The sequence below is a fragment of the Colletotrichum chrysophilum genome (genome assembly GCF_026319265.1).
Source record: "Colletotrichum chrysophilum strain AFK26 chromosome Unknown scaffold_10, whole genome shotgun sequence".
Taxonomy (NCBI): Eukaryota; Fungi; Ascomycota; class Sordariomycetes; order Glomerellales; family Glomerellaceae; genus Colletotrichum; species Colletotrichum chrysophilum.
The window spans coordinates 618,641-629,396 of record NW_026517297.1 but is presented as its reverse complement, the minus strand read 5'-3'; the positions used below and the strand labels follow the sequence as shown (position 1 = coordinate 629,396).

At 53.3% G+C, this 10,756-nt stretch overlaps 2 protein-coding genes across 2 annotated transcripts; both read left to right on the top strand.

The window, feature by feature from the left end:
- Window positions 1-3,165: 3,165 nt before the first annotated feature.
- Window positions 3,166-5,077, top strand: COL26b_002207 (uncharacterized protein; the record flags this gene model as incomplete). Its single annotated transcript, XM_053175135.1, has 5 exons — window positions 3,166-3,401; window positions 3,463-3,828; window positions 3,884-4,141; window positions 4,191-4,353; window positions 4,407-5,077. Coding segments are annotated over 5 exons (1,694 nt in total), but the record flags the coding sequence as incomplete, so codon positions are not given.
- Window positions 5,078-6,674: 1,597 nt separating this feature from the next.
- On the top strand, window positions 6,675-7,771 carry COL26b_002206 (uncharacterized protein; the record flags this gene model as incomplete). The annotated part of the gene is made up of 2 exons (XM_053175134.1): window positions 6,675-6,883; window positions 6,943-7,771. The coding sequence occupies 2 exons, from the start codon at window positions 6,675-6,677 to the stop codon at window positions 7,769-7,771; spliced, it is 1,038 nt and encodes a 345-aa protein (XP_053041078.1).
- Window positions 7,772-10,756: the final 2,985 nt, after the last annotated feature.

The window sequence follows — 10,756 nt, the reverse complement described above, 5'->3', positions numbered from 1 at the left end:
AAAGGGGACGACGAGGAAAGGGGACGACGAGGAAAGGGGACGACGAGGAAAGGGGACGACGAGGAAAGGGGACGACGAGGAAAGGGGACGACGAGGAAAGGGGACGACGAGGAAAGGGGACGACAAAGATGAGGATACAGGAGGGATTTTGAATTTCTAAGGTACTAATGTTGATTGAATCTTCAAGCCTTAGTTGTACCATAAGCAGGTTGTGATAATTGGAGAAGAAAGATGTTAGTGGCGGTTGTGAGTGGAGAAGACTGAGGAGGGTTGGTTGTAACTCAAAGGAAGCTTCTGAGGGAGTCATGTGGGTGTAAATCATGCAGCTTCGATATTGGGAGAGGCTGACCCTGCGGGGAAAAGACGGCAACACAAGGTGTTGTTGAATTGGGAATAGATAATGACTATGAGCGAGCCACGATCTGGGAGGCAGAGCGGGAGATAACGCCAAAATGCACGTTCTCATTTAAAAATATCGATGTCTTCTTACAACCCAAAGGACGGAAAGATGCAGGTGGGAGAAACTCCGTCTTAAGTTCGATATGCTGGAATGGCTTCAGGACATAAGCAGGTCCTTCTTACTGCGTGAAAGAATGAACAGATACAAATGCAAGAGAGTCAGCATGATCTACATCAAGATGATCGGGAGAGGAAGCGTTCGCTTATGTTACCATAGAGAATTGGGTGCCATGCCTGCTAGTGTGAACTTGAGTAAACACGAGACAGGAAGAAGAAGAAGGAGATTCCAAATTAAATGTCCAAAAAGCGAAGAGGGAGAGAGACTAAGTGCCCATAAATATCATGTGACGTTCTTGATGCCACCTTCGACATACCATGCTGGTCTCGCTACGTTGTGGATTGTGAAAAGGGTCAAATGCAGGATGAGGTACAGCACACCGAAGTTGCTGGAGGCCAGCAGTATCGAGTTAGCGGTTTAGTTATACGTGCTGGGGTTGGTCGACTCGGGATGGACAAGATGAAGAGACATTGGATGCTGAAGTTTTTCTTTTGTGAAGAAGTAGTGCTTTTAAGGTGCCTAGAGCACCGAAAGTTGCGGCAGACTCTCATGACACTTAGCACAAAGCCGGTGTCAGAGAATGGGGCCTCGGGGGGCAAATTGCCTAACTGCCGGCGTCTTCGCGATTCCATGCCTGTGGCACGTCCTTGGCAAGGGACAGCAAAGTATGCAAACATGAGAAACAGACCTAGAGAGAGGTAAATGGGAGCATTGGTGTTGTTGAATTTGAACTGTTAGGCGCCTACTTTGTAGATCGACTTGCTGCCACTGTGTGGACGAACAGGACAGGCCGGAGAGACGCTCTAGAAGAGTTACAGAGGGAAAACTTTCAGTCCCGAGTCGTGTCTACTACCTAGCGCTTCTAGGAAATCACCATGGAGGCACAAGGCATTGTCATTTGCAGCAGCAATAGAACTAGACAAGCAGCCCGTCAATCTTGCGAGACCCCAGGACTGCTTGCTTCTTGCGATGACTTGACGTTGAACGTGGGTTGCAATGATGACTCAGACAGGTGCGACAAAGACCACCACTGTAAAGAAGGTTTTGAACAATGAACCTGATTGGCTTCGCAACCATGTGATGGCGCCGTTAATGGTTGACTAGCTCTCAGCATGGCCAAATATAACGATTGAAACACCCGTCAAAAGCTCGAGGTGCTGGGCCGAGAAGCCAGGAGGAATCATGTTGCCAGTCCAGCTTGGATGTTATTTTAGATGTCGCTGCATGGGAACCAGGCGGTGTCCATTCCGCTTTTTCCAAAGCTGCATGACGAGAATCGCTCATGACTCTGCCAAAGTTGATGATGTTGCCGGCCCATGGGCCTCCGCATGAACCGCCCCACGAATGGTCGCGTCGCCCCGTAATGATGCAGATGGAGAGCGGTATTCTTGCGCGGCCCACAAGATGAGATTGGCAAGAATCCGGGGCCGCGGCGGGAATCAATTCCGCGCCGGAGATCCAAACAATTGACTTCCGGGGTGAGCCGTGGGTCTCGGTTGACGAATGACCCTTGGGTATCGGCATCTCTGTGGCCTCGGAAGAATCTCGGTTAGGGGGGCTAGCCGTTTCCTTGGCAGTTGGGGAAGAGCCAGTTTGGCCCTCGGTCCCCGCTGGCTAAGCTGCGCGCAACGGTAAAGCAGAGCTGTACATAAACGCCGAGCTGCCACTTCAGCAATGCCGTTAACCAAGGCCCGACCGGATGAGACCTCTTCCCAAGCGCCCTATTTCTAAGACGTCGGTCACCAGAAGCCATGCGCTGTTTGATTGCGACATGGATCATGAGTAGGCAGAGTTTAGAGCTATGGGAAGCTCGTCGCCGGTGAGCCAATGACGGCCAGGATTGGATGCTGACGCTGCACCTTCGGCTCCTGATATCGGATCGCATCTAGGCCCAGCTGCCGTTAACGCGTTAGCAATTTAGCCACCGAGATCGTCGAAAATGACGGCCTGCGGCATGGCCACAATGACTCGGGAACCTTCCTTTCCCAGCGCTAGACAGGACAGGACGGCAAGATGCCGCACTACCACGCCGCCCTCTCTGCCGAGGTGAATCAAGTCACACCTGCGTGGGGAGAAATGCGGAGAAGTGGGGGAAGCTATCTTTCTCCAAGTCTTGGACGTTCTGCATCTGGCTGCCGTAGCTGCAAGAAGCAGGGGGCTTTCGACGGGGTGCCGTCACAGTTGCCTAGGGCACAGCTGCGCAATGGCGAAAGGGATCTAAACTCGGTCCAGCCCCCCGGCAAGCGGAGGCAGAAAAGGGAGGGCCCTTGGGTAATGGGAGGACCTAGCTGCCGTTCTCTGCCACTTTGCTGTCATTTTTGTTTTCCTTCAAACAAAGCCGGCAGTGAGCTCTTCTCTTCACCGAGCCTCGTGTCCACTTTTTTGGTTCATTCAAAAGTCCCCAAGAACCCCCCATTTTCTGGAGCTGGTGTTGACATTCTCACGATCGGACTTGCTACGTGTTTGACAGGAGTTCTCAAAGTTGCGACCTCTTTTTCACCCCGTATTTTCATTCCAGCTAGGAAGTTTCATCACTCAAGATGGTTTTCACGTCGCCAAGTTGGGTCCCCAAGCTGCCCATCGGTAAGACAAGCCCGCCAGCCATCCACGCCGTTGCGATGCGGCCAATGCTCATTCTTTCTCCACAGATCCCCCCGATTCAATCACAATCGGCGAGTTCATGAACAATGAGCAATACGGTCGCTATCCTCTCGCCAAAGCTAGAAACCCCTACACCTGCGGTTTGTCCGGCAGATCGTACACAGCATCCGAAGTGAAACAGCGAACCGATTACTTGGCGCGGGCGATCTCCAAGAAGCTCGAGTTCGCACCAAACGAGGGCACAGAATGGGACAAGGTCGTTGCTCTCTTCTCCCTCAACACCGTAAGTTGACATACTGCAGAATCCCAGGCGCCCCAAGAAGCTGTGGCTGACATGTTCACAGATCGATTACATTCCCTTCACACACGCCGTCCACCGCCTGTCGGGCATAGTAACCCCGGCCAGTGCCGCGTACTCGGCTCAAGAATTTGAGCACCAGCTGCGATCGTCCAACGCCAAAGCCATCTTCACGTGTATCCCGCTGCTCGAGACTGCGCTCAAGGCAGCCAAGGCAGTCAACATCCCCAATGACCGCATCTTCTTGTTGCCAGTTCCTGGCGTTGATCAGAAGACACCGTACGCCACCGTGGAGGATCTCATTCAAGAGGGCAAGTCGCTACCTGAATTGGAGCCTCTGAAATGGGTCAAGGGACAAGGCGCACGACAGGTCGCATACTTGTGCTACTCAAGTGGTACATCTGGTTTGCCTGTAAGTGAAGCTTGGCGAGTGTGGATACTTCTGGCCCGACTAACACCAACTTCAGAAAGCCGTCATGATCTCACACCGAAACGTCATTGCGAACGTCATTCAGTTCAGAACATACGAGTCCGTCGCCAGGAAAGAGCTCGGTATTGAGACACAAGCTGGCTTGGGCCTGCTGCCCTTCAGTCATATCTACGGCCTGGTGGTTGTCGCGCACTGCGGTACCTACCGTGGAGATGGAATCATCGTGCTCCCCAAGTTCGAGCTGAAGCAGTTCCTTGCCGCCGTCCAAAATTTTAAGATCAACTGTTTACCAGTCGTAAGTTCGTTACCGCTCGGGTGTCAGCTCCGATGTCTAACTTGTGTAGGTCCCGCCAATTGTGATCCAGGTTATTCGCAACCAGGAGTTGTGCAGCAAATACGATCTCAGCAGCGTGCGCTTTGTGTACACAGGCGCCGCGCCTCTTGGCGCCGAGACTGTCGAGGAGCTTAAGAAGCAATACCCGAAGTGGAATGTCGGCCAAGGTTATGGTAAGGCTACTTCATCCGCAAGCAATTTCGAGCTGTAAACTGACGAATGCTAGGCATGACCGAGACCTGCACTGTCGTTTGCACGACATCTGAAATTGATATCGACGTTGGCTCTTCAGGGTCCCTTGTCCCAGGTACCCGCGGAAAGATTGTCGACCCCACGACGGGCGAAGAGATCACAGAATACAACAAGCCCGGCGAGCTGCTCGTGCAGAGCCCCTCCGTGGTCTTGGGCTACCTCCACAACGAGCGCGCGAATGCCGAGACCTTTGTCTGGCATGAGGATGGTCGTTGGATCCGTACTGGTGATGAGGTCCTTGTGCGCAAGTCGGCTGCGGGCAATGAGCATCTTGTCATTGTCGACCGTATTAAGGAGCTCATTAAGGTGAAGGGCCACCAGGTTGCTCCGGCCGAACTCGAGGCACACCTCCTTACCCACCCAGCCGTGTCCGACTGCGCTGTCATTCAAGTCCCCGACGAGCGGGCCGGCGAGGTGCCAAAGGCCTATGTCGTGCGCGCCGCTTCATATGCCAGCAAGCCTGAAGCCGAGGTCGCGGCCGATATCTGCAAGCACGTCGAGGAGCACAAGGCGCGGCACAAGTGGCTCAAGGGCGGTGTCGAGTTCGTCGATATCATCCCCAAGAGCCCCAGTGGCAAGATCCTGCGCAGGTTGCTACGTGACCGGGAGAGAGATGCTAGAAAGGCCAAGGGCCCCAAGCTCTGAGGGCCGCGGTGTTGTGATTTTGTACGACGGACTGGAGTGTTTAGATGGGTATGATTGATGCGAGGCTATCACCTAGACAGACAGGCGCATCATATTTGGATAATGTTATACGCGCTCTATGCTTATATTTGGCGATTACTGCCTACTACTCACTGTGCTGTTTCTGCTGAATACGAGTTCAGATTGACGGTTCCGAAACCACGTGCGTACAAACCCCTTGCTTCCCGTGAACTGTCAGCAAGCGTCGGAAGTCGAACAGAAAACAAGGTACATTGCTGAACGACGCTGAGCTTATTTCTTTCGGCCAGGCCGTTTCCAACACCGGAACCTGAAATGCGAAAACACCATTCGTCATCAACTTTGATCGTCAATCGCACTAAAGTCCTCGAGACTCGCCAACCGAACCCCATAGGCTCCACGAGCCTCAATGCTTAGTATTCTTAGCATCCCTCCTCAGCCGACGATCCAAAACACCAAGCCACGAGAAAGTCGCAGGAGGCGTAAACAAGCCCTTGACCGATCATCAAATATCCCGCGGCAGGAGGAAATAGCATGGAAGCAATCCACAGAACAAGCAGCAAGAAGGGTAGAAAAGACACGATCCCATTCGCAGAGACACACAAGAATGTGGGGGCGCCAGACCCCCGGACCGGGGTCTGAGGCGACATGCCCCGAGCGATGGCAGACAGGGGTGCACCCAGCGCCCGGGGTCGGTTTCGTCGACAACCTCAAACGTCTGCGACACCTTCTTGCACCGTGGATCCCATCGCTCCCGACTCGGGAGCAACGCGCCAAGCGAAACGCAGTCGAGGAATTCGCAAGTCGGCCAGGCACAATACACGCTAGCCCGCGGCTGGCTCTTCCTCCCGACAACCCAGCCCATGTTCGCGAGTGGAAAGCACGATGCTCTGATTCGTCCAAGGCTTCCAACCCTACGGACAAAAGTGCTCGCTTCAGGTGTTTTGCATGCTGACTACAGCCGTTCGCACTTCAACTCCTCGGGAGCCTCAAACAACCTCCCATCAACCAGCGGGCGATCAGACCCAGACTGACTTGTCCCAACTCTCACACACAACCGAGTCCAGGCGAAACAGCGACAACACAAGCTTATCCCCTTCTTTCGTCCCTGGTCCTTCGCCCGTCGATTCGAGATGGTTCGCTTCGTGACGGGCCTGTATGGCTCGCCTTTAGCCTGAAGACATGTTCTCCTTTGAAGGGCATACCGAACAAGCAACATGACTGGGCCCCAGGTTCGTCAATCCATCCCCGGTTTTGGTTGACCCCCGTGCCACCATTCGGACGGCTGCAACCCATGCCCATGACGGGATGTGCTCGTGCAGCAAGACCGTTTATCCTTTTTCGCCCGCCTTAAGATAAACCTAACCTGCCACCCCCGATCCGTCTCTCGTCTCTTTTGACTCTTGATTTCCCCGGGTTTCTGGGAAATTCCGAAAACACCAAAAAAGAGTTCCAAGATATTTCCTTTCTTGATCTTCGTGGGAGAGCGACGCGCCGCGAGCTTGGCAGCCAGCAAACCCTTCTTTCTTTAATCTTCGATATCTTTAATATCACTTTCATTTCTCTTTCTACGCCCAGGATGTTGACCGTCCGCTCCCCAGTCGCCGCCCTGGCGGTGGTGCTCAGCTTCCTGAGCCTGACCGATGCCGCGCCGCAGAACCGAGGAAAAGGAAACGGACGAGGAAATGGAAACAGACAGACGGCACAGCAGCAGGCCGCGAGGGTGCCGCAGGGTATCTCGCGTGCCACCGACGGGTCCATGATTCTCGACATGACCGCCAACGTCAAGTAAGTATATGAAGATGGTAAACCTGTGTAAGTGGCTAGTGGTCTCTAACAACCTTCAGTGGCCTCGACCTTCGCTTCAAGATCTCCGGTCCCGCCGAGCAATTCACCGCAGCAAGCGGCGTCCCCGGCGCTGCCGCCCAGCCCGGCGCCCAGGGCACCCTCGGCCTGAACGTCCTCCTCCACGGTGACGGCGGCCAATCCTTCTTCGACATGCCGAACCAGGGCGTTCAGCAGAACCTCGCCGGCGTCGCCGTCCTCGCCCCCGACCCGAACCTCTTCTGGGGCGGCGGCCAGGGCCTTCAGCGCACTGACGGCGTCGCCCACTCACAGGCCGTCAACGACCTCATCCAGCAGACACTGCCGCAGATGATGGCCTTCAACCAGTCCAACGTCTTCTTCACGGGCGTCTCTGGCGGCTCGCTCATGCTTTCCGGCTTCTTCATGCCCGCGCATATGCAGAACTTCGCGGGCAACGGTGTGCTGCTCAACTGCGGCGGCCTCGAGCCCCAGGTCAACGTCCAGGACCCCGCCGCGATCGCCAATACGCGCATCCACTTCCAGAGCACGAAGCAGGAGCTCTCCTCGCTGCAGCAGTCTATCCCCGCGGCCATCAAGGCCTATGAGCAGATCGGCACCAGCAGCGGCCTCAACGCGCAGGCGCTGAACGCGAAGCAGACGGTGAACAACTCACCGAACGGCGGCCACTGCGCGTTCGATGAGCAGGGTTTCGTCTCGGGTATCCAGCTGGTGGCGGACAACTATGCGACCATCATGCAGGGCGGCACTGGCGACGTCAACGGTATTGGAAACGTGTTGACTGGTGTTGCTGGCAATGAGAACTTGCAGTTCACCGGGTCGAGCAGGAGACGTGACGAGATCATTGGTTGAGACGGTGCGGCTTTCTCTTGGAACGAATATGATACCACACCTCTGTAGGGAGTCGAAGAAACGAAGATCAAGTTATTTGAGAAGGGCGTTACTCCCGTGTTCTCCATGCTCGTGGTCCTGTGACTGCTTTGTTTGTGACCGAGACCGCCTATTTTTTCTGTGCTAGAGCGACCACTTTTCCTCTGGTAACATCGTCCTTATCGTCGTCCTCGTCCTCTGCCTCCTCTTCCTCCTCGTCATCATCGTCGCTATTATGATCATCATTACTTCTACTGCCGTCTTTGACAGGAAAACTAACTGCACAATAAATACAGCTGCGCAGACATAGGAAAATGAGGCGGTCTCAAACGACCGACACTGATCAACTGAAAGCTCTAATCCCACACAGGACCGCCACACACGTTCACAAGCGTAACAGTGCATTGGTCCCACTATGAAGTTTTTCTTGAAAAAAGCAACTGCTGTTCACTAAATCTCCTATCTACACGGCATGCAGTCCGCATTATGTCTGTCTCTCCGGTATCTCCACGGGCGATCTGAGCTCAGAACTCAACAGCTCCTGCGCCGCGACCTCGTTTGCGCCTATTTCAGGCATGGCATTCGGATAAGAGCCTTCTAGCTCGATGGCAGGCTGGCGAGGGATACAGTCCGAATGAAGTTGCGGTTTCTCGTATCCTCTATTGTCATGTACTGCATTCGATCGGAATGCTTTCTGCTTTCTTCTTCGTCTTAAGAACCAGAGACCGGCAGCGAAGAATAGCACAATACTTGTTCCGCCTATGAGAGCGCCAGCAACCCATGTGATGTCTCTTGTGAGGGACGTTTCGCCTAGCTCTTTCAAAATTCTGTCAGAACACTACGCGGGACGAATGGATAGATTACGAACCAGTGTTCATCGGCGCAGCTGGATCGGTTGGCTCCGCCGGTTGTGAGGTAGATTTTGCGTCAGGTTGTGAGATGGACGGCGAGGCAGAGAGCGAGGTAGCCTGTGGAAGAAATATCCCCGGTCTCACTTCCAGAATCGTAGCTTCTATGAGCTCCTGTCCTTGTGCACCAGCCAAGTCGGTAATGACAAAAATTTGCGTCCGGATCGCGGTCGTCAATAACGACTGAGGATAGGAGCTAAGTGTTCCGACCTTCTCGCAATATTCCAAGAATGATCCCATAGCTTCGTATACCATGTATAAAGCCTCTCCAAGATTTGCCACCTCGGATTCTACGCATTGACGACATGTATCGAAGTCGTTTAGGAATGGAGAATCGGGGAAGCAAAGGGGCAAGGCCATTCCGGTTATTTGCGCTCCTCTGTAGCAGTCATCTAAGGTAGCTTCGTCAGCGGCGAGTTAAAAGGCATTGTTTCAGAGGACATACTGCATCTAATCCAGCGTAATTCAGATGGGTCGGTCTCAATGGCAGTTAAAGTAGTTGTTTCGTCTTCTCCAGGAGCATGTGGAAACGCGGGGGTGGCTGTCGGGATCTTCGGTGTGACTGACATGTTGGCCTTCGACCGTAAATTCGAGTTTGATAATTTCAGAACGAGGATAGGGAGCGTTTTCAATTTGTGAGAAGGACGCCTCTTTTTGGATCGTCTCTTTTCTTGTTAAGAGAATGGCGACGATCGCGGTATTGACGGCGATATTGGCGGCGAAAGACGACAGAGATGGCGACGGATATTCGCAACATGTGATCTATTAACCACTGCATCGTAACTAACAAGAAGAACCGGTCATCATACTTTATTGTAAGAACCAAGGTCAACAACGTCGAAAAAAAAGGAGGAGTGTGCTACCGTCTTTCAAGCAAAAGGTCCAGAATGGGTCCGAACCTGCGTGTGACCGAGATATATACCAGTTATCGTGTCACTCAAAACCTTGTTCAGGCTGCTGGTCCGAGGCTGGAAGACTCAATATGGATTAGCTTGCCATACAGTCATCGAACTTCGGCCAGGAGCTTCGGGTGGGTGCATGCAGTTGCTTGAGCTAGAAAGTACAGTATGAGTTTGTAGTAATAGACGCAGGCCTTCAACAACCAAAAGTCCGTGGAAATCCGTGTTAGACGGCCATCTTAGAAATTCTCATGAGTCCCTGTCTCGAATTAACCTCATGTGTATCTCTCTGGCATCTCGGTCACCATTTGTCTGTCCTTTTCAGGAACCAACATTTCCTGAGCTGGAACCTCATTTGCCCCCATCTCCGGCACGGGCGTCGGATACGAGCCTTCTAATTCCATTGGGGGCACCTTCGGGGCGTCGTCGGCATGAAGCTCTCCCTTTTCATACTTCCTTACTTCGTAGCTCCCGCCAGTTGCCTCTGAGAGTTTCCCCTTTTGACTTCTTCGTCGGCGCAGAAACCACCAGGCTGCCAAGAGGAGCAAAACGGCGGTGATAACACTGACTACGGGTCCGGCAATCCAGGTACTACTATTGGTGTGTTCCGGTCCTATCATCGTCAGCCATTTACTATCTTTCATCTGTTTACAGGCGTTCTAACCTGCGATCTCGCTGGGTAACACAGTGGGGGAGGCCTCGGCTGGCGAGGTTGTGGTAACCATAGTGGTAGCTTCTTGCCTCAATTCTGTGACTGTTGCAGTCACCCATACGCCCGAATCAACCCTCCCAGAAAACTGAGTGATATCCATTTGCACCACACGAGTCGTAGTGATGACCATGGACGCTGGATAGGTAATCCTCGGAGTTGTAGGTTTCGTTGACTCCATGGTGCAAAAGTCGCGATACTGTCTGAACTTTGGCTCAAGATACTCCACAGCGGTCACCTTCAAATCTTCAACATTAACCTCGACGCATTGGCAACATGTTGAGTAGCTTTCCTGGAAGTCAGAGGTCGGATCGCAGATCTCAGAACTGTTCCCTACAACCTGCATTTCGACATAAGCATCGTCTGAGAAGATAGCGCTATTAGAGGACATTACGCTGAGAAGGGAGCGGAAGCTCACTGCATGGCGAGAAACAAACCCCCGGTATGATTG